The sequence below is a fragment of the Heterodontus francisci genome, chromosome 7 (assembly GCF_036365525.1).
Source record: "Heterodontus francisci isolate sHetFra1 chromosome 7, sHetFra1.hap1, whole genome shotgun sequence".
Classification (NCBI taxonomy): domain Eukaryota; kingdom Metazoa; phylum Chordata; class Chondrichthyes; order Heterodontiformes; family Heterodontidae; genus Heterodontus; species Heterodontus francisci.
Genome location: NC_090377.1, coordinates 7,697,860 through 7,722,129, shown reverse-complemented (window position 1 = coordinate 7,722,129; position 24,270 = coordinate 7,697,860). Strand labels below are relative to the sequence as shown.

The 24,270-nt window shown below is 43.2% G+C and overlaps 1 protein-coding gene across 4 annotated transcripts; it reads left to right on the top strand.

Annotated features, from left to right (window-relative positions):
* Positions 1-6,061: 6,061 nt before the first annotated feature.
* Positions 6,062-21,848, top strand: LOC137371826 (C-X-C chemokine receptor type 1-like). 4 transcript variants are annotated; one of them, XM_068034748.1, is made up of 3 exons: positions 6,062-6,267; positions 12,239-12,528; positions 20,757-21,848. In XM_068034748.1, exons 2-3 carry the CDS (start codon positions 12,477-12,479, stop codon positions 21,836-21,838), a joined length of 1,134 nt encoding a protein of 377 aa, XP_067890849.1. In that variant the 5' UTR covers positions 6,062-6,267; positions 12,239-12,476; the 3' UTR covers positions 21,839-21,848. The 4 variants fall into 4 exon arrangements, with proteins under 4 accessions (XP_067890849.1, XP_067890851.1, XP_067890850.1 ...); XM_068034750.1 differs by lacking the exon at positions 12,239-12,528 and adding an exon at positions 6,397-6,530 and having other exon boundaries at positions 6,063-6,267; XM_068034749.1 differs by lacking the exon at positions 12,239-12,528 and having other exon boundaries at positions 6,064-6,267.
* Positions 21,849-24,270: the final 2,422 nt, after the last annotated feature.

The window sequence follows — 24,270 nt, the reverse complement described above, 5'->3', positions numbered from 1 at the left end:
GCTTCCCCCTTATTTTGAAATTGTGTCCCCTGGTTCTAGACTCCCCAACCAGGGGAAACATCTTAGCTGCATCTACCCTGTTTATCCCTTTAAGTATTTTGTAGGTTTCAATGAGATCACCTCTCATTCTTCGAAACTCTAGAGAATACAGGCCCAGTTTCCCCAGTCTCTCTTCATAGGACAGTCCCACAATCCTGGGAACAAGTCTGCTGAAACTTTGTTGCACTCCCTGTATGGCAATAATATCCTTCCTAAGGTAAGGGAACCAAAACTGCACACAGTACTCCAGGTGCGGTAGAGAATTCCACAGGTTCACCACCCTCTGAGTGAAGAAATTTCTCCTCATCTCGGTTCTAAATGGCATACCCCATATCCTGAGACTGTGACCCCTGGTTCTGGACTCCCCAGCCATCGGGAACATCCTCCCTGCATCTAGCCTGTCTCATCCTGTTAGAATTTTATAGGTTTCTATGAGATCCCTTCTCATTCTTCGGAACTCTAGTGAATATAGGCCTAGTCGACCCAATCTCTCATCATAAGTCAATCCTAACATCCCGGGAAACAGCCTAGTAAATCTTCTTTGCACTCCCTCCATGACAAGAACATCCTTCCTCAGATAAAGAGACCAAAACTGCACACAATACTCCAGATGTGGTCTCACCAAGGCCCTGTATAACTGCAGTAAGACATCCTTGCTCCTGTACTCAAATCCTCTTGCAATGAAGACCAACATACCAGTTGCCATCCTAACTGCTTGCTGCACCTGAATGCTTGCTTTCAGTGACTGGTGTACAAGGACACCCAGGTCTCATTTCACCTCCCCCTTTCTCAACCTATCACCATTCAGATAATAACCTGCCTTTCTGTTTTTACAACCAAAGTGGATAACCTCACATTTATCCACATTATACTGCATCTGCCATGCATTTGCCCACTCACCCAACTTGTCAAATCACATTGGAACCTCTTTGCATCCTCCTCACAGCTCACATTCCCCCCCAGCTTTGTGTCATCTGCAAACTTGAAAATGTTATATTTCGTTCCCTCACCCAAGTCATTGATATATATTGTGAATAGCTGAGGCCCAAGCACTGATCCCTGCGGTACCCCACTCGTCACTGCCTGCCACCCGCAAAAAGACCCGTTTACTCCTACTCTCTGCTTCCTATCTGTCAGCCAATTCTCAATCCATGCCAGTATATTACCCCCAATCCCATGTGCTTTAATTTTGCACACTAACCTCTCATGTGGGACCTTATTAAAAGCCTTCTGAAAATCCAAATACACCACATCCACTGGTTTTCCCTTATCTATTCTACTAGTTACCTCAAAAAACTCCAGTAGATTTGTTAAGCATGATTTCTAAATTGTAAACCCATGCTGACTTTGCCCAATCCCGTTTATGCTTTCCAGGTGTTCTGCCATCACATCCTTTATAATAGACTCTAGCATTTTCCCCACTATTGATGTAAGGCTAACTGGTCTTTAATTCCCTGTTTTTTCTCTCCCTCTTTTTTTAAATAGTGGGATTACATTTGCCACCCTCCAATCTGTAGGAACAGCTCCAGAGTCTATAGAATTTTGGAAGATGACCACCAATGCATTCACTATATCCAGGGCCACTTCCTTTAGTACTCTGGGATGTAGATTATCAGGCCCTGGGGATTTGTCAACCTTTAACCCCATTAATTTCCCTAGCACTATTTTTTTATTAGTTCTGATTTCCTTCAGTTCCTCCCTCTCATTAGACCCTTGGTTCCCTAACATTTCTGGGAGGTTATTTGTGTTCTCCTTTGTGAAGACGGAACCAAAGTATGTGTTTAATTATTCTGCCATTTCTTTGTTCCCCATTATAGTTTTCCCCGTTTCTGACTCTAAGGGACCTGCATTTGTCTTCACTAATATTTTTCTCTTCACATATTTAACGAAGCTTTTACAGTCAGTTTTTATGTTCCCCACAAGTTTACTCTCATACTCTATTTTCCTGTGCTGAATCAACCACTTTGACCTCCTTTGCTGAATTCTAAACTGCTCCCAATCCTTAGACTTGCTACTTTTTCTGGCAATTATATCTGCCTCCTCTTTGGATCTAATACGATCCCTAATTTTTTTTTTAAGCCATCTTTCCGGTTTTATTTTTGTGCCAGACTGGAATGAATAATTGTTGTAATTCATACATCCATTCTTTAAATATTATCCATTGCCTATCCACCGTCAACTGTTTTAGTAAAGTTCCCCAATCTACCATAGCCAACTCGCGCCTCATACCTTCGTAGTTTCCTTTATTTAGATTCAGGACTCTAGTTTCGGATTCAACGTTCAGTGACTTATTGACCAGGGCATCCAGGTCCCTTTGTACATTTACACTTTCTAATCTCTTACCATTTAATTAATACTCTGCACATCTATTCGTCCTATCAAAATGGATAACCTCACATTTTTCCACGTTATATTCCATCTGCCACGTTCTTTCTCACTCACTAAGTCTTTCCAAATCCCCTTGAAGCCTCTTTGCATCTTCCTCACAACACACATTCCCACCTAGTTTTGTGTCATCCACGAACTTGGAAATATTATATTTGGTCCCCACATCCAAATAATTGATATATATTGTGAACAGCTGGGGCCCAATTACTGATCCTTGCGGTATCCCACTAGTAACAGCCTGCCACCACAAGAATGACCTGTTTATTCACACTCTCTGTTTTCTGCCTGTTAACCAATCCTTAATCCATGCCTGTATATTACCTCCTATCCCATGTGTTTTCATTTTGCTAACCAACTTCCTGTGAGGGCCTTATGAAAATCCAAGTATACCACGTCCACCGACTCCCCATTATCAATTCTGTTAGTAACATCCTCAAAAAACTTCAACAGGTTCGTCAAACATGATTTCCCATTCATAAATCCACGTTGACTATGCCCAATCAGATCATTATTATCCAAGTGTCCATTTATCACAGGTGTGAAATTGAAACCCGACCAGGGCCCGACCCGACCACATCCAACCCGAACCTGACTCGGGCCCGAGTCCTTTGATTTTTTTCCTGCGCCCGACCCCGTAATAAAGTTAATTATATCAAACATACCTTGTCCAAATGTTGTGATCCTCCATTCTGGCAGCAGGCTATTTCTGCAGAGTCGTGCAGAAGTTCCCTCCCTGAGCAAGGCATCACTGTGTTCGCGTCCAGCCCGACCTGACCCAAGCCCGAATGCCAGAACGGAAGAGAGACCTGATCCGACCCGAACCCGACACATGTTGCCGGGTCTGGTCCGGTTCGGGTTGGGTAGCCATGCTTTATCCAAGTGTCCATTTATCACATCCTTTAGAATAGATTCTATCATTTTCCGAACTACTGATGTAAGACTAACAGGTCTGTAGTTCACTGTTTTCTCTCTCCCTCCCTTCTAAAATAGTGGGGTGACATTTGCTACCTTTCAATTTGAAGGAACTGCTCCAGAATCTATTGAATTTTGGAAGATGGTCACCAATGCATCCACTATCTCCATAGCTACCTCTTTCAACACTCTGGGATGTAGAATATCAGGTGTCGGGGACTTATCAACCTTCAGCCCCATTAATTTCTCCAATACAACCTTCTTATCAGTACTAATTTCCTTCAATTCCTCATTCTCCCTAGTCGCTTGGAGTTCTAATTCTTTCTTTAGTTAGCCCAGCATAAAGGTCTGAAAGTTTAATTCCCCAGCTATTTGATTTTTTTAAACAATTGCATTTAGGGCACTCCTCTATGGAGTGAGGAATCAGAAACCTTCCAATAACAGTAATCCAGAAGCCCAGGCTAATGCTCTGGGAGCATGGGTTCGAATCCTGCCATGGCAGATGGTGAAATTTGAATTCAATTAATAAAAAAATCTGGAATTAAAAGCTGTTCTAATGGTGACCATGAAACCATTGTCGATTGCTGTAAAAACCCATCTGGTTCACTAATGTCCTTTAGGGATGGAAATCTGCTGTCCTTACCTGGTCTGGCCTACGTGTGACTGCAGACCCACAGCAATGTGGTTGACTTTTAAATGCCCTCTGAAATGGCCTAGCAAGCCATTCACTTCAAGGGTAATTAGGGATGGGCAATAAATGTTTGCCTAGCCAGCGTCACCAACATCCCACGGACAAATAAAAAAAAAATTCCCATTCTAAATCACTGGGGATCAGTATCATGACCTAGGATGGATCATGGGCCAATTTATAACCCTTTTTACAGTCTACATTTGGTATTTGCAGAATCAAACAGAGAAAAAAAGTTCCAGGCAATAGTTTGTTACCCTGTCATTCAAGCTTCCCTTTGCTTGTTTTCATTGACACGATTTTCACTTTTTCATCCTGTTTTCCTCACCTCAAGGCCAGGAAACCTCCACACCAACTCTTTGTGATGTAGAGATGGGTATAGGGGTGCGCAGGGGGATAAGGGAGTTACAACTAAGCTGGAGAAACAGCAGTTATCAGCTGGAAAGTAGCATTAACACATCAATTCCTACATTTCTAAATGCCACCTCCTGCTCATCTTGTTTGCCAAATTGTCTATTTTTTCATTTCCATCATTACAGTATATTTATCCCTTATCCACAATAATTCAGTGAGTTGATCCTTCCAGTTCAGAATCTTTTTTTGTTAGTATGGGTATTAAGAGATATGGAGGAAAGACAGCAAATGGAGTTGAGTGAGAGACTTGGCCACGATCTAATTGAATGGTGGAACAAACTTGAGGGGCTGAATGGCCTCATCCAGTTCAATATGTCCAATCCTCGTTTGTTTATCCATCCCATCTTCAATCCTCCATTGTGATATCCCTTCCTCTCAAATCTATTAGTGTGTCCATCCTTTCTCTCCAATCCCTCAATTTCCATTGCTTCAGTCTGTCCACCCATCTAGCTCCAATTTGTCTGTGTGTCCCACTCTTTAACTCCAATTTTTCCCCTGCTTCCCTGTTGATTTTAATTCTTGAAGCCTGTTGCAGCTCTTCCCATATTTTGGGTGGATTTCTTCACATTAAAATTCAGGCAATTTTATTGGGTAAAAATTAATTCAAGTTAAAAAATAGTTTCTTTGAAAGTAAAATGTTTTCCAAGCATTAGAGAGGTGTCATAATTTTTTATAATGATGTTTAATAATATTAAAAAAAAAAATTTCTTCAGGCATGGCCATCGCTGGCACATCTGACATTTATTGCCCATCCCTAGTTGCCTTTGAGAAGGTGGCGATGTCCCACTGGGACTTGAACTCACTGCCAGGTGTGGACTCTTGTGGTGATTTCTTGACCTCAGCCTTACCATCATGATGAGGAGTGCAGGTCTCTCAGCTGTGACATTTTAATCAGAATGTTGAGATTTTTATTCATTCACAGGATCTGGCCATCACTGGCAAGATGGCATTGATTGCCCATATCTAACTGTAGTCACTTCAGAAGGCAGTTAAGAGTCAAACATTTTTTGTGGGACTGAAGTCACATAGAGAGCAGGTAAGGACAACAAGCTTTCTTCCATAAAGGACATTAATGGACCAGATAGTTTTTTCCCCCAACAATCCAACAGCTTTTTAAAAAAAGTTGTACCAGATTTTTTAAATTGTCAAACTGGGGTTCAAACTGGGTGGGGTTCAAACTCATAATTGGCCTGATTTTAACTTTGTCTAAGTGAATGCATTTTCAGTCATTTAAAATCGGGCCCTATTCTCTTGAATATTAGTCCAGGCTGCTGGATTGCAAGTACCAGTAACCTAACCCCTACACTGTTGTTCTGAAATGCTACTCCTGCTATACAAAACTCCCATATGGCAAAATCAGCTGATTTGTCAATTTTGCAGGAAACTACACTCAGCACCAACCACTGACCCAAATTCAACAAACATATTGCAGAATGAGGGATACAATACTAATTGTGTCATTTCTGGTTGCAACCTGACCTTATGGCGTATGGTGTGCAACATATTCTCATGCAGCTACAACAATCTGTGGGATTTGACCCAGAGTGCTTGAGCCATTTCTCGTACAGATTCTGCATTTTCTTCTTTCAATTACTTAACAAATTGCAACACTCTTCCCACTTTACAGAACACCCGCTTCTGTTTAACAGGACACACACACTGGACAGCCTTCACTCTGCAGAACGATAAATCTGTGTTCATGTCACCAAACATTGTCGAAGACTCAGAGAGCTGTCCTCCGCTTTGTGTCTGGCACGTTGGATAGTCCAGAAAATCATTGCATCCACTTATAGTCAGGCAGGAAACACAGAATACCCTTTGAGAAGGTATGTGGATTTTAATCAGCAGTTAAATTGAATTATTTACAGACATTTTCTGCAATCTTTGCACAATACGTGAAAGAGAGTTCCTGAAAATATTTATGATGTGTTCTCTTCTGGTATTGATCATTGCAGGTATAGAGATTTTTTTTTTATTCGTTCAAGGGATGTGGGCGTCACTGGCCAGGCCAGCATTTATTGCCCATCCCTAATTGCCCTTGAGAAGGTGCTGGTGAGCTGCCTTCTTGAACCGCTGCAGTCCATGTGAGGTAGGTATTGATGGAGATCAATAAAAATAAACAGAGTGTAAGAAAAAGATATGGGAGAAAAGCAAGGAATGGAAGAACATATTTCTTTGCAGATTTGTTGATTTTGTTTGGCACTCTATACAGGCTCAGCGGATAAATATTTTTTAAAAATATCTGATTTTTATTGTGGTGCTGGTATCAAAGGAAAGTGCTTACATTTGTATATATTTTGTCAATCTCAGGACAGCCTATTCTGCTTTATAGCTCATGTATTACAGTTTGAAGTTTAGTCACTGTTGTGCTGGTAACAATAGCAATGTGTGCATAGTGAGATCACATATACAGCAGTGAGACAAATGACCAGTTTATGGCTCATACTTTGCTTTCAAAATTACAGAGAGGCCAATGGCACTCACGTATGAACATGCGAATTAGGAGCTGAAGTAGGCCATTCGGCCCCTCGAGTCTACTCTGGCATTCAATAAGATCATGGCTGATCTGTTTCTGTCTGGAATTCCACACTCCCATCTACTCCCGATATCCTTTGATCCCCTTGCCGAACAAGAATCTATCTACCTCCGCCTTAAAATTATTCAATGACCCCGCCTCCACCACCTTCTGAGGCAGAGAGTTCCAAAGTCGCTCAACCCTCTGAGAGAAAAAATTTCTCCTCATCTCTGTCCTGAAAGGGTGACTCCTAATTTTAAAACAGTGACAAAAACAAGAAGTGCTGGAATCACTCAGCAGGTCTGGCAGCATCTGTGGAAAGAGAAGCAGAGTTAACGTTTCGGGTCAGTGACCCTTCTTCGGAACTGACAAATATTAGAAAAGTCACAGATTATAAACAAGTGATGTGGGGGTTGGGCAAGAGATAACAAAGGAGAAGGTGCAGATTGGACCAGGCCACATAGCTGACCAAAAGGTCACGGAGCAAAGGCAAACAATATGTTAATGGTGTGTTGAAAGACAAAGCATTAGTACAGATTAGGTGTGAATACACTGAATATTGAACAGCAGCAAGTGCAAACCTGAAGAAAAACAACCTGAAAAAAACAATGGGTAAGCAAACTGAACAAACTGAGATGAAATGAAATAAATGCAAAAAAAGATTGTAAAAAATGTAAAAAGGAATGTAAAAGAAAAAGGAAGAAAAAATAACTAAAAATGAAAGTAAAATGGGGGGCTGTCATGCTCTGAAATTATTAAACTCAATGTTCAGACCGGCAGGCTGCAGTGTGCCTAATCGGTAGATGAGATGCTGTTCCTCGAGCTTGCGTTGATGTTCACTGGAACACTGCAGCAATCCCAGGACAGAGATGTGAGCATGAGAGCAGGGGGGGAGTGTTGAAATGGCAAGCAACCGGAAGCCCAGGGTCCTGCTTGCGGACTGAGCGGAGATGTTCCGCAAAGCGGTCACCCAGTCTGCGCTTGGTCTCCCCAATGTAGAGGAGACCACACTGTGAGCAGCGAATGCAGTATACTACATTGAAAGAAGTACAAGTAAATCGCTGCTTCACCTGAAAGGAGTGTTTGGGGCCTGGGATAGTGAGGAGAGAGGAGGTAAATGGGCAGGTATTACACCTCCTGCGATTGCAAGAGAAGGTGCCCTGGGACGGGGACGAGGTAGTGGGGGTAATGGAGGAGTGGACCAGGGTGTCGCGGAGGGAACGATCCCTTCGGAATGCTGACAGGGGAAGGGAGGGGAAGATGCGACTGGTAGTGGCATCACGCTGGAGGTGGCGAAAATGGCGGAGGATGATCCTTTGGATATGGAGGCTGGTGGGATGAAAAGTGAGGACAAGGGGAACCCTGTCACGGTTCTGGGAGGGAGGGGAAGGGGTGAGGGTAGAGGTGCGGGGAATGGGTCGGACACGGTTGAGGGCCCTGTCAACCACAGTGGGGGGAAATCCTCGGTTGAGGAAAAAGGAGGTCATATCAGAAGCACCGTCATGGAAGGTAGCATCATCAGAGCAGATGCGTCGGAGAAGGAGAAACTGGGAGAATGGAATGGAGTCCTTACAGGAGGTAGGGTGTGAAGAAGTGTAGTCGAGGTAGCTGTGGGAGTCAGTGGGCTTATAATGGATATTGGTAGACAACCTATCCCCAGAGATGGAGACAGAGAAGTCGAGGAAGGGAAGGGAAGTGTCAGAGATGGACCATGTAAAGGTGAGAGAAGGGTGGAAATTGGAAGCAAAGTTGATAAAGTTTTCTAGTTCGGGGTGGGAGCAGGAAACGGCACCGATACAGTCATCAATGTACCGGAAAAAGAGTTGGGGGAGGGGGCCTGAGTAGGACTGGAACAAAGAATGCTCAACATATCCCACAAAAAGACAGGCATAACTGGGACCCATGCGGGTACCCATAGCGACACCTTTTACTTGAAGAAAGTGCATGGAGTTGAAGGAAAAGTTGTTCAATGTGAGAACAAGTTCAGCCAGGCGGAGGAGGGTGGTGGTGGATGGGGACTGGTTGGGCCTCTGTTCAAGGAAGAAGCGGAGAGCCCTCAAACCATCCTGGTGGGGGATGGAGGTGTAGAGCGATTGGACGTCCATAGTGAAGAGGAGGCGGTTGGGACCAGGAAACTGGAAATTGTCAAAATGACGTAGGGCGTCAGAAGAGTCACGGATGTAGGTGGGAAGAGACTGGACCAGCGGAGAAAAGATAGAGTCTAGATAGGAAGAAATAAGTTCAGTGGGGCAGGAGCAGGCTGACACAATGGGTCTGCCGGGATAGTCCTGTTTGTGGATTTTGGGAAGGAGGTAGAAGTGGGCTGTCCGGGGTTGTGGGACTATGAGGTTGGAAGCCGTTGAGGGAAGATCTCCAGAGGAGATGAGGTCAGTGACAGTCCTTTGGACGGTGGCTTGATGTTCGGTGGTGGGGTCATGGTCCAGAGGGAGGTAGGAAGAGGTGTCTGTGAGTTGGCGTTGAGCTTCTGCAAGGTAGAGGTCGGTACGCCATACAACAACAGCACCACCCTTGTCTGCAGGTTTAATGACCATGTCGGGGTTAGACCTGAGAGAACGGAGTGCCTCAAGTTCAGAGGGGGACAGGTTAGAGTGAGTGAGGGGGGCAGAGAAATTGAGACGACCAATGTCTCGCCGACAGTTTTCAATGAAGAGATCACGAGCGGGTAAGAGGCCAGGGTGAGGGGTCCAGGTAGAGGGAGAATGCTGGAGGCGGGTGAATGGGTCTGCTGGTCGGGGGGAGGACTCCTGATCGAAGAAGTGAGCCCGGAGGCGGAGGCGACGGAAGAAGAGCTCAACAAGGGTTCCCCTTGTCCTCACTTTTCATCCCACCAGCCTCCATATCCAAAGGATCATCCTCCGCCATTTTCGCCACCTCCAGCGTGATGCCACTACCAGTCGCATCTTCCCCTCCCTTCCCCTGTCAGCATTCCGAAGGGATCGTTCCCTCCGCGACACCCTGGTCCACTCCTCCATTACCCCCACCACCTCGTCCCCGTCCCAGGGCACCTTCCCCTGCAATCGCAGGAGGTGTAATACCTGCCCATTTACCTCCTCTCTCCTCACTATCCCAGGCCCCAAACACTCCTTTCAGGTGAAGCAGCGATTTACTTGTACTTCTTTCAATGTAGTATACTGTATTCGCTGCTCACAGTGTGGTCTCCTCTACATTGGGGAGACCAAGCGCAGACTGGGTGACCGCTTTGCGGAACATCTCCGCTCAGTCCGCAAGCAGGACCCTGGGCTTCCGGTTGCTTGCCATTTCAACACTCCCCCCTGTTCTCATGCTCACATCTCTGTCCTGGGATTGCTGCAGTGTTCCAGTGAACATCAACGCAAGCTCGAGGAACAGCATCTCATCTACCGATTAGGCACACTACAGCCTGCCGGACTGAACACTGAGTTCAGTAATTTCAGAGCATGACAGCCCCCCATTTTACTTTCATTTTTAGTTATTTTTTCTTCCTTTTTCTTTTACATTCCTTTTTACATTTTTTACAATCTTTTTTTGCATTTATTTCATTTCATCTCAGTTTGTTCAGTTTGCTTACCCATTGTTTTTTTCAGGTTGTTTTTCTTCAGGTTTGCACTTGCTGCTGTTCAATATTCAGTGTATTCACACCTAATCTGTACTAATGCTTTGTCTTTCAACACACCATTAACATATTGTTTGCCTTTGCTCCGTGACCTTTTGGTCAGCTATGTGGCCTGGTCCAATCTGCACCTTCTCCTTTGTTATCTCTTGCCCCACCCCCACCTCACTTGTTTATAATCTGTGACTTTTCTAATATTTGTCAGTTCCGAAGAAGGGTCACTGACCCGAAACGTTAACTCTGCTTCTCTTTCCACAGATGCTGCCAGACCTGCTGAGTGATACCAGCATTTCTTGTTTTTGTTTCAGATTTCCAGCATCCGCAGTATTTTGCTTTTATTTTAAAACAGTGACCCCTAGTTCTGGACTCACCCACAAGAGGAAACATCTTTTCCACATCCACCTTGTCAAGACCGTTCAGGATCTTATAAACTTCAATCAAGTCTCCCCTCACTCTTCAAAACTCCACTGAAAACAAGCCCAGTCTGTCCAACCTTTTCTCATAAGACAACTTGCTCATTCCAGGTATCAATCTAGTAAACCTCCTCTGAACCACCACCAACACATTCACATCCTTCCTTAAATAAGGAGATCAAAACTGCAGACAGTATTCGGGATGTGGTCTCACCAATGCCCTGTATAACTGAAGCATAACATCCTTACTTTTATTTTTAATTCCTCTCATTAACCTTCTTTATTACTTGCTGCACCTATATATTAACTTTTTGTGACTCATGCACGAGAACACTTAGATCCCTCTGCACCTCGGAATTCTGCAGTCGTTCTCCGTTTAAGTAATACTCTGCTTTTTTATTCTTCCTGCCAAAGTGAACAACTTCACATTTTCCCACAGTATACTCTATCTGCCAGATTTTTGCCCACTCACTCAACCTATCTATATCAGTCTGCAATCTCCTTATGTCCTCTTCACAACATACTTTCCTACTTATCTTAGTGTTATCTGAAAATTTAGCTACCATGCCATCGCTCCCCCATCTAAGTCATTGATATAAATTGTGTAAAGTTGAGGCCCCAGCACAGACCTCAGCGGGACTCCACTCATCACATCCTGCCAATCAGAAAAGGACCCATTTATGCATACTCTCTGTTTTCTGCCAGCCAGCCAATCTTCTATCCATGCTAATATGTTACCCCGTAGAGCATGAGGTCCTACTTTGCACAATTACCTCTTGTGTGGCACGTTGTCAAATGCCTTCTGGAAATCCAAGTACAGCACATCAGCTGGCTCCCCTTTATCGTCATCCCATGTTACTCCTTCAAAGAACTCCACTAAGTTGGTTAAACATGATTTCCCTTTCACAAAACCATGCTGACTATTCCCAATTACCTTGAGTTTTTCTAAGTGCCCAACTATAACCTCTTTAACGATCGATTAAAACACCTTCCCCGTGATAGGCATCACGCTAACTGGCCGATAGTACCTGTTTTCTGTACTTATGCTTTGTCTTTCAACACACCATTAACATATTGTTTGCCTTTGCTCCATGACCTTTTGGTCAGCTATGTGGCCTTGTCCAATCTACGCCTTCTCCTTTGTTATCTCTTGCCCCACCCCCACCTCACTTGCTTATAACTTGTGAGATTTCTAATATTTGTCAGTTCCGAAGAAGGGTCACTGACCCGAAACATTAACTCTGCTTGTCTTTCCACAGATGCTGCCAGACCTGCTGAGTGGTTCCAGCATTTCTTGTTTTTATTTCAGATTTCCGGCATCCGCAGTATTTTGCTTTTATTATAGTTACCTGTTATCTGCCTTCCCCCCTTCTTGAATAGAGGGGTTATATTTGCTACTTTCCAGTCTGATGGAACCTTTCCAGAATCTAGCGAATTTTGAAAAATTAACACCAACGCATCTACTACCTCATTAGCCACCTCTTTTAAGACCCTAGGATGAAGCCCATCAGGACCCAGGGACTTGTCAGCTCACAGCTCCATCAGTTTGGTCAGTACCACTTCCCTGGTGATTGTAATTTCACCAAGTTTTTCTCTTCCTTCCATCTCCTGATTTACAGCTATTACTGGAATGCTTTTTGTATCCTCTATAGTGAAGACTGAAGCAAAATATTTGTTCATTCCATCTGGCATTTCCTTATTATCTACTAATAACTTCCCATTCTCACACTCTAGAGAACCAACACTCACTTTACTTACTCTTTTCCTTTTTAAATACCTGTAGAAACTCTTGCTATCCATTTTAACATTTCTCGACAGATTCCTCTTATACTCTAATTTCTTTCTTTTAGTCATTCTCTGCTGTTATTTATATTCTGACCAATCATCTGACCTGCCACTCATCTTTGCACAATTATATGCCTTTTCCTTAAGTTTGATACTTTCTTTAACTTCTTTAGTTAACCACGGATTAGAATTTTTCTTTATAGTAGGAATATACTTATCCTGAGTTTTCTGAAATATCCCCTTGAATGTCTGCCACTGCTTCTCTACTGATCTATCTCCTAGTCTAGTAACCCAGTTCACTTCAGCTAGCTCAGTTTTCATGCCCACACAGTTGCCCTTATTCAGGTTTGAAATACTAGTCTTAGAGTCACACTTCTCTCTTTCAAACTGGATGTAAAATTAAATCGTATTGTGGTCGTTGCTCCTGAGAGGTGCCTTTACTCTGAGGTCTTTAATTAATCCTGTCACATTACACAGTACCAAGTCTAATATAACCTGCTCTCTGGTTGGTTCCAGAATGTGCTGCCCCAAGAAGCTATCTTAAAAGTATTCTATGAACTCCTCATCCAGGCTACTATTGCCAATCTTATTTTTCCAGTTTATATGTAGATTAAAATCACCCATGATTAGTGCCGTCCCTTTATTACAAGTATCCAATATTTCTTCGTGTATACTTCGTCATAGAGTTATACAGCAGAGAAACAGGCCCTTTGGCCCATCGTGTCTGTGCCAGCCATCAAGCACCTATCTATTCTAATTCCATTTTCCAGCACTTGGCCCGTAGCCTTGTATGCTATGGTGTTTCAAGTGCTCATCTAGATACTTCTTAAATGTTGTGAGGGTTCCTGCCTCTACCATCCCTTCAGGCAGTGTGTTCCAGATTCCAACCACCCTCTGGGTGAAAATGTTTTTCCTCAAATCCTCTCGAAACCTTCTGCCCCTTACCTTAAATCTATGGCCCCTGGTTAATGACCCCTCCGCTAAGGGAAAACGTTTCTTCCTATCTACCCTATCTATTCCCCTCATAATTTTGTATACCTCAATCAGGTTCCCCCTCAGCCTTCTCTGCTCCAAGGAAAACAACCCCAGCCTATCCAGTCTCTCTTCATAGCTGAAATGCTCCGGCCCAGGCAACATTCTGGTCAATCTCCTCTGCACCCTCTCCAGTACAATCACATCCTTCCTGTAGTGTGGTGACCAGAACTGTACACCGTACTCCAGCTGTAGCCTAACTAGCGTTTTATACAGCTCCATCATAACCTCCCTGCTCTTATATTCTATGCCTCGGCTAATAAAGGCAAGTATCCCATATGCTTTCCTAACCACCTGATCGACCTGTGCTGCTGCCTTCAGGGATCTATGGACAAGTGCACCAAGGTCCCTCTGACCCTCTGTACTTCCTTGGGTCCTACCATCCATTGTATATTCTCTTGCCTTGTTAGTCTTCCCAAAATGCATCTCCTCACACTTCTCAGGATTAAATTCCATTTTCCATCACTGCCCATTTTACCAACCCATCTATATCGTCCTGTAATCTAAGGCTTTCCTCCACACTATTTACGACATCAACAATTTTCGTATCATCTGCGAACTTACTGATAATACCTCCCATATTCACATCTAAATCATTAATGTACACTACAAACAGCAAGGGTCCCAGCACCGATTTCTGCAGTACACCACTGGTCACAGGCTTCTAATCGCAAAAACAACCCTCGCCCATCACAGTCTACCTCCTGCCACTAAGCCATTTTTGGATCCAGTTTGCCAAATTGCCCTGGATCCCATGGGCTCTTACCTTCTTAACCAATCTCCCATGCGGGACCTTCTTAAAAGCCTTAATGAAGTCCATGTAGACTACATCAACTGCTTTACCCTCATCTACACATCTAGTCACCTCCTCGAAAAATTCAATCAAATTGGTTAGAGATGATCTTTCCCTGACAAAGCCGTGCTGACTATCCCTGATTAATCCCTGCCTCTCCAAGTGGAGATTAATCCTGTCCTACATTGCGATTACTGTTCGGGGGCCTGTAGACCACTCCCATTAGTGACTTCTTTCCCCTAATATTCCTCATCTCCACCCAAACCGATTCCGCATCATGATCTCCTGAACTAAGGTCATCTCTAACTATTGCACCAATGCCATTCTTGATTAAGGATCAACTCCACCTTTACCTACCTTCCTATTCTTCTTGAACCGTCATATACCCCTCAATATTCAGGACCCAATCCTTGTCATCCTGCAGCCACATCTCCGTAATGGCTATCAGATTATATTTATGTACGAGGGAAGTAAATAAAAAAGGGAAGTCCCCAGCATCACAGATGCCAGACTTCAGCCAATTTGATTCACTCCGCATGATATCAAGAAATTACTGAAGGCACTGGATACTGCAAAAGCTATGGGTCCTGACAATATTCCGGCAATAGTACTGAAGACCTGTGCGCCAGAATTTGCTGCATCCCGAGCCAAGCTGTTCCAGTACAGCTACAATACTGGCATCTACCTGGCAATGTGGAAAATTGCCCAGGTATGTCCTGTACACAAAAAGCAGGACAAGTCCAACCCGGCCAATTACCACCCCATCAGCCTACTCTCAATCATCAGTAAACTGATGGAAGGTGTCATCGACAGTGCTATCAAGCGGCACTTGCTTAGCAATAACCTGCTCAGTGATGCTCAGTTTGGGTTCCGCCAGGGCCACTCAGCTCCTGACCTCATTACAGCCTTGGCTCAAACATGGACAAAAGAGCTGAACTCAAGAGGTGAGGTGAGAGTGACTGCCCTTGACATCAAGGCAGCATTTGACCAAGTATGCCATCAAGGAGCCCTAGCAAAACTGAGGTCAATGGGAATCAGGGGGAAAACCCTCGCTGGTTGGAGTCATACCAAGCACAAAGGAAGATGGTTGTGGTTGTTGGAGGTCAATCATCTCAGCTCCAGGACATCACTGCAGGAGTTTCTCAGGGTAGTGTCCTCGGCCCAACCATCTTCAGCTGCTTCATCAATGACCTTCCTCAATCATAAGGTCAGAAGTGGGGATGTTCGCTGACTGCACAATGTTCAGCACCATTCACAACTCCTCAGATACTGAAGCAGTCCGTGTAGAAATGCAGCAAGACCTGGACAATATCCAGGCTTGGGCTGATAAGTGGCAAGTAACATTCAAAGAACAAAGAACAAAGAACAGTACAGCACAGGAACAGGCCATTTGGCCCTCCAAGCCTGTGCCGATCTTGATGCCTGCCTAAACTAACACCTTCTGCACTTTCGGGGCCCATATCCCTCTATTCCCTTCCTATTCATATATTTGTCAAGATGTGTCTTAAACGTCGCTTTTTGTATCTGCTTCCACCAATTCCCCTGGCAGCAAGTTCCAGGCACTCACCACCCTCTGTGCAAAAAACTTGCCTCGCACATCCCCTCTAAACTTTGCCCCTCGCACCTTAAACCTATGTCCCCTAGTAACTGACTCTTCCACCCCGCTCATAACTTTGTAAACCTCTATCATGTCGCCCCTCCACCTCCGTCGCTCCACTGAAAACAATCCGAGTTTATCCAACCTCTCCTCATAGCTAATGCCCTCCAGACCAGGCAACATCCTGGTAAACCTCCTCTGTACCCTCTCCAAAGCCTCCAAGTCCTTCTGGTAGTGTGGTGACCAGAATTGCACACAATATTCTAAGTGTGGCCTAATTAAGGTTCTGTACAGCTGCAACATGACTGGCCAATTTTTATACTCTCTGCCCCGACTGATGAAGGCAAGCATGCCGTATGCCTTCTTGACTACCTTATCCACCTGCGTTGCCACTTTCAGTGACCTGTGGACCTGTACGCCCAGATCTCTCTGCCTGTCAATACTCCGAAGGGTTCTGCCATTTACTGTATACCTCCCACTTGCATTAGACCTTCCAAAATGCATTACCTCACATTTGTCCGGATTAAAATCCATCTGCCATTTCTCCGCCCAAGTCTCCAACCGATCTATATCCTGCTGTATCCTCTGACAATCCTCATCACTATCCGCAACTCCACCAACCTTTGTGTCGTCTGCAAACTTACTAATCAGACCAGCTACATTTTCCTCCAAATCATTTATATATACTACAAACAGCAAAGGTCCCAGCACTGATCCCTGCGGAACACCACTAGTCACATTCTTCCATTCAGAAAAGCACCCATCCACTGTTACCCTCTGTCTTCTGTGACTGAGCCAGTTCTGTATCCATCTTGCCAGCTCACCTCTGATCCCGTGTGACTTCATCTTTTGCACCAGTCTGCCATGCGGGACCTTGTCAAAGGCTTTACTAAAGTCCATATAGACAACATCCACCGCCCTTCCCTCATCAATCATCTTCGTCACTTCCTGAAAAAACTCAATCAAATTAGTAAGACACGACCTCCCCTTCACAAAACCATGCTGTCTCTCGCTAATAAGTTTGTTTGTTTACAAATGGGAGTTAATCCTGTCCCAAAGAATCCTCTCTCATAGTTTCCCTACCACTGACGTAAGTGACACAATTGCCAGGCAATGACCATCTCCAACAAGAGAGAATTTAACTATCTCCCCTTGACATTCAATGGCATTAAGATAGCTGAATCCCCCACTATCAACATCCTGGGGCTTACCATTGACCAGAAACTGTACTGAAGTAGCCAAACAAATACCGTGGCTACAAGAGCAGGTCAGAGGCTAGGATTCCTGTGGTGAGTAACTCATCTCCTGAGTCCCCAAAGCCTGTCCACCATCTATAAGGCACAAGTCAGGAGTGTGATGGAATACTCTCCACTTGCCTGGATGGGTGCAGCTCCAACAATACTCAAGAAGCTTGAGACCATCCAGGACAAAGCAGCCCACTTGATTGGAACCCCATTCACAACATTTACTCCCTCCACCACCGATGCACAGTGGCAGCAGTGTGTACCATCTACAAGATGCACTGCAGCAATGCATCAAGGCTCCTTCGACAGCACCTTACAAACCCGTGACCTCTACCAACTAGATGAACAATGGCAGCAAATGCATAGGAACACCACCACCTGCAAGCTCCTCTCCAAGTGACACACCATCCTGACTTGGAACTATATCGCCGTTCCTTCACTGTCGCTGGGTCAAAATCCTGGAACTCCCTTCCTAACAGCACAGTGGGTGTCCTTACCTCAAATGGACTGCAGCGGTTCAAGAAGGCAGCTCACCACCACCTTCTCAAGGGCAATTAGGGATGGGCAATAAATGCTGGCCTAGCCAGCGGTTTAAAGAAGAAAAGTGAAATTTATTTAAGCTTAAACTCTAATTCAGTTAACGTCTACCAATATATGACATACCCACACTAGCTTATACATGCGATACACACATGCAAATAGGGACAGAAAAGAGCAGAAGAAAAATAAAGTGGAGAGGTTTAAGGCATTCTCTGAAGGGCATTTCTTGTTATTCTTTCTGTGTTTCCAGCTCCCTTTAGAGTCTTTGATTGTAGACACCTTTAACTTTTCATCGGGGCCCAGTATTCTTCTTAAACCTTGTTCACGTAGGAGACTTTTCTCTCTTTGAGTTTACATGTCTTCAATGGTTCCTGAAGCTGGTGAGAACAAGATGAGAGCAGACAGGAGAGAGGTCTTTTCCAGTCCAGGCGGGAACAGTTTTCTGAGTTTCTTTCTCTCAGCAAATTTAAATTTAAAAAACTCCAACTCATGTGACTAAAACTGGTCTGATCACTTCCTCTGTGTGTTGGGAAAGCAAGGACTGGGTCCCTTGTTCCAACACTGTCTGCTAGCATGCAAATGTTTTTCCAGCCAGGGGCTTGGCAAGTCCTTGTGATAGATCCTCTTTTCTTCCCAGCCACAATTTGAACTTTTAATGTTCATGTGGCGAAATAACGTGTACCTCAGTCTTGGCAGGTGGGGTCCTGCATGACAAAGGGAAATTCACAGCTTTCACAGAGTTAGACAGTCACATGACTGTCTCAGTGTATTCTCTGGCACCTTCTAATGAGGTTCAAGTTTTGGAACTTCCAATCTCTCAAGCCTCATGGTGTCAATGTTCACCCCTGAAGGGGTTCGCCCTTTCAATTTTAATGCCCCAGGATGGCTTGGAATGTCTTGCTAATGAAAGCAATCTCAGGTAGTTCAATCAATAAAGCAAGCCATTGCTTTGGGTACAGGATAATCAGACATGCCTTCACTTTGATGCCTTGGAATGTGCAAGGTTTTCAAATGCAAATGATGGTGGCCATTTTTAGCTGTGGCAAAGTCTTTGTAAAAGTTGTCTGTAATATTCCAGCTTTCCTTTTTCTTAAAGTTTAATTTAAGTTTCCAACTCATGAATTAAAAATCCTTATTTGGTGTAGCATGTTTTCTTGACCATATATATATTATATATACATAAATGTATATAATTAAAACATAAAATATATATATATTTCAGTTGAGTTTCATTATTTTTTTTAACCATTCTGATAATTGATTTTCATGTGTTTGCTTTTGGACAGAGCTGTTCATTATTCTGGCATTAACACTCTCTCTCGACTAATGCTTTATATTTTACTACAACTATTAGCATTCCCTTTGCCTTTTATTCTGCAGCAGTTCTGTTGTCTAATCTCTCCTGCCCTCCACCCTATCACACACCTTACTTTTTGTTCTTCTTCCCCCCTTCCCTTTTCCACTTGCTTTAAGTCGATGGCATTTCTAACTTTTACCAATTCTGATGAATGGTCACAGACCTGAAACATTAACTCTGCTTCTCTCTTCATGGATGCTGCCAGACCTGCTGAGTATTTCCAGCACTTTTTGTTTTTATTTTTGGCAAATGGCATGTTGACCTTTATTGCAAGGAGATTGGAGTACAAGAATTAGGAAGGTAGTTCGGTGAAGGTTCACTCGATTGCTCCCTGGATGAGAGGCTGTCCAATGATTAGAGTCTGAGTAAATGGGTCTAACTTCTTTTTCGAAGAATGAGAGGTGATCTCATTTAAACATACAAGATTCTGAAAGGGCTTGACAGGGTAGACACTGAAACGTTTTTTCTGATGGCTGGGGAGTCTAGAACACGGGTACACAGGCTAAGGATATGGGGGTCAACCATTTCAATGAGGATAAATTTCTTCACTCAAAGGTTTGTTAACCTCAGGAATTCTCTAACCCAGAGGGATTGTGGATGCTCCTCCAGTGAATATATTTGAGGCTGATAGACAGATTTTTGGTCTTTCAGAGAATGAAGGGATATGGGGAGCGGACAGGAAAGTGGAGTTGAAGCCGAAAATCAATTGAACGGTGGAGCAGGCTCGATGGGGCGTTTGGTCTACTCCTGCTCCAATTCCTTATGTGCTTATCTTCTTATGCAACATGAGAGGAGCACAGGCTGAAGGGAAAGGAAACTGTGTGCAGAGGTGTTTACATTTAGAGCTCAAGTTATCTCTAACACCAGTCAGTTCGTCTTAAGAACAAGGACATCAGATAAGCATACAAATTTAGGACTCCAGGAAATTCTTGAGAATGGGTGGTACTCATGGTGTAAAGTTCATCAAGATCATGTAAAATACTGTAATTAGAAAAATATTCAAAACGATATACCTCAAAGCAAGGTGCAGCCAGTACTGATCCTTCGGGTACACCATTTCCAACTCTGATCCAATTCAAGAAATACATATTTACTCTAACCTTTGTTTTCAGTCTATGATTCAACTTTCTATCCATACTGATGTATTTTCTTATATTTATATGCTTGAATTTTGAAAAATGCCTCTTCAAAAATCTATATAATACATTTTATTTATCTGTCCAGTCTTTCTAACAAAGAAACTATTAAACTTGTCAAATAGGACAAGCCCATGTTGGTTATCCTTGATTAACACATTCCTTTCCAAATACTCACCAACAATATATTGAATTTTGAATTCTAAAAGTTTGCAATTATCTCACGATGACATATCCTCTGCAATTTTCTCAAAACCAATTCATTTTCCCTGATCCTTTATTGTTTCTTTCAGAAATGGACAGCCAATTCTACAGCTTCAGTGGTTTAGACTTCGACGATATCTTTGCAAACTACACATATGAGGACTATCCTTCCATTGATTACGCCACAATTCCCTGTAGCCTCGTGATTAATGGCAACTGGATCAATATAACAATTGCTGTTGTCTATAGCCTGGTTTGTTTCCTCGCTGTGACAGGGAACATGGTTGTAATGGTTGTCATACTTTACAATTGTCGCACAATATCATCCACAGACATTTACCTGCTTCATCTGGCAGTGGCCGATCTGCTCTTTGCTGTGACCTTGCCCTTTTGGGCAGTGGATGCCATTTCTGGGTGGGTAATTGGTGATGCCATGTGTAAGATTATCAGCATGTTACAGGAAGTTAACTTTTACAGTGGGATTCTGTTGCTGGCTTGTATCAGTATCGATCGCTATCTGGCCATTGTCTACTCTACACAGACTCACAAACAGAAGAGACCATTTGTAATCAACATAGTATGTGCTGGTGTTTGGGTGCTGGGCATTATTCTGTCTTTACCTGTTTTGTACAAGGGCAAATATACTCCGCCGGATTCCAGCAGAACGATGTGTTATGAGATACTCGAAGGTGAATCGGCTAAAGCATGGAGAGTAACCACTAGGTTTTTGAGGCACTTTATTGGGTTCCTCATCCCACTGCTTGTCATGATCTTCTGCTACAGTGTGACGATCCAAAGACTGTGCAAAACGAAGGGATTCCAGAAACAGAAAGCCATGAAGGTCATCATAGCGGTGGTTCTGGCTTTTCTCATTTGTTGGCTGCCACACAATATTACTGTGTTCATCGACACACTGATGAGGAGCAAATTCATAAATGAGACTTGTGACATGCGCAATAATATTGACAGAGCTGTATTTGGAACCCAATGTTTGGGATTCCTGCACAGCTGTATTAACCCAATCTTATACGGATTCATCGGGGTGAAATTCAGGAGAAACCTGATTAATCTCTTGGCGATGAAAGGAGTCATTAAACAAAGAGGAAAGTCACAGTACAGGAGATCTGTATCCTCATCCGCTGAATTTGGACTCCTTTCAAGCAGCATATAGAATCTTTGCAATCGAGGTCCTTCAGCCAATCAGTAAGATGCCAAATAAAAATAAATAAAAAATGTGTGGACTGAGCCATTTAAAGTCTAAATGATTGAATAACAGAGCTGTGTAGTATTCAGGTTGGAACGGAGTAAATACGCTGTTTCCTGTAAAGTTCATTGTGTTGGTATCTGAAATAAGGCTTGAGTTTTTCCAGTGCCGTGTCTCTGCCCCAATGATCCGCCAGACTTCAGTGCATTCTCCATTTAATCTTCTGATTGTGTGCAATTGATTTGTGCATTATTCCATCACAGACTGTCCATAATGATCATTTACTTCATAGTTTCTGCCCTGAAGCACAGAAAATTACAGCACAGAATGAGGCCATTTGGCCCATTGTGCTTGTGCTGGCCCTTTGAAAGAGTTATCCAATCAGTCCCATTCCCTCATGCTCTTTCACTATAACCCTGAAAGTATTTCCTCTTTGAGTATTTAACCAATTCACTTTTGAAAGTTACTATTAAATCTACTTCCATCAGCCTTTCAGGTAATGTATTCCAGATCATAATACTCGCTGTATAAAAAGAATGTTCCTCATCTCCCCACTGGTTCTTTTGCCAATTACCTTAAATCTTTGTCCTCTGTCACTGACCCTTCTGCCGGTGGAAATAATTTCTTCCTACTTGCACTATCAAAACCCTCACATTTTTCAAAATATCTATTAAATCTCTCTTTAACCTTCTCTGCTGTAAGGAGAACAATCCCAGCTTCTCCAGTCTCTCCACCTAACTGCAGTCCCTCATCTCTTGGAACATTCTAGTAAATCTCCTCTGTGCCCACTCCAAGACTTTGACATCCTTTTTCGAAGTGTGGTGCCTGAAATTAGACAGAATACACCAGCTGAGGCCTAAATCAATGTTTTTTAAAGGTTTAGAATAAAATGTACTCTGTGCCTTTATTAATAAAGCCAAGCATCCCATATGCTTTTTTTCAACAGTCATATCAACTGGTCTTCAAAGATTTGTATACACACAACACCATGTCTCTTTGTTTCCGCAGCCACGTTTACGTTGTGCTGTTCATTTTATATTGCCGCTCCTCACTCTTACTGAGAAAATGCATCACCTCCCACTTCTTTGCATTAAATTTTATCTGGCATATGTTTGCCCATTCCACCAGTCTGTCTACATCCATCTGAAGACGCCTCACTGTTTACTACAATTCCTAGTTGTGTCTCATCTGTAAATTTTGAAATGATCGCCTTTATACTGAAGCCCCGGTCATTAATACACATCAGAAATAGCATTGGTCTGAATAATGAACTCTAGAGAACACCGACTATATACTTCTCTCCAATCTGAAAAATAATCGTTCACTACTACTCTCTGCTTCCTCTTAGCTAATTTGCCTCCATGCTGTCACCGTCCTTTTAATCCTTCAAATTTGCTAACATATGTGTTCTGTGATACTTTATCCAATCCTTTAGAAAGCCATGTATACAAAATCAACCACACAACCCTCATCAAACCCCTGTCCAATATTTCATTAAAGAACTCAATAAATTAGTCAGACACAATCGGTTTTTAACAAATCCGTGATGGCTGTCATTTCCTAACCCATGTTTTTCCACGTGATAATTAATTTTGTCTAGGATTATGGCCTCTAGAAGTTTTGCATCCCTAACCAGAGACTGATTGGTCTGTAACTCCAGGTTTATCCCTATTCCCTTTTTATAAAATGAGTTTAACCTTTCAAGCTCTGACACCACTCCCATGTCTAAGGAGGATTGGAAGAATTTGGCCAGAAACTCTGCTAATTCCAGCCTTACTTCCCTCAGCTACCTTTTTTCAATTTACTCTTAATACCTGCAGTCATTCAGGGATCTCTATTTTTGGATGCCCTTCCTTTCACCCTCATCGGAATGAATCTAATCTGTACCAGAACTATTTCCTCTTTGAAGACCTCTCATTGCTCATTTACCATTTTACCTGCCAATCTTTGTTCTAAATCCACCTGAGCCAAATCCTTTTTTTAACCCACTGAATCTAGCCCTCTTCCAGTTGAGTATCTTCATCTCTGTTACTTGTCCCTTTCCATAACTATTCTAAACCTAATGACATTATGATCACTGTTTCCCAAATGCTCTCTCACTGTAACATGCTCCACTAGTCTCACTTTATTCCCCAGAAATAGATCCAGCACTACACTCTCCCTCAATGGCTGCAAACAGACTATTCAAGAAAGATCTCCGACACACAATTGGCCTGTCCCATTATCATTACTCTAATGGCTTCCTTCTGTGCCGTACATCTTTCTATATTTCTATGTTTTTACACCTTCCTGAAATTTGGTTGCAGATTTCCTATTTCCTCTCCTGAGATGCTGTGCTGCAGGAAAGGGAGTTGGAGGTGACCTTAAGCAGATTTTAGAATTGTGTGTGTAGGTAATTG

Bases quoted from the DNA above. Each gene is read 5' to 3' on its own strand.
- LOC137371826 (XM_068034748.1), top strand. From the start codon at position 12,477: ATGAAGCCCATCAGGACCCAGGGACTTGTCAGCTCACAGCTCCATCAG. The intron at 12,529-20,756 runs GTCAGTACCACT...TGTTTCTTTCAG, and splicing joins CTCACAGCTCCATCAGTTTG to AAATGGACAGCCAATTCTAC.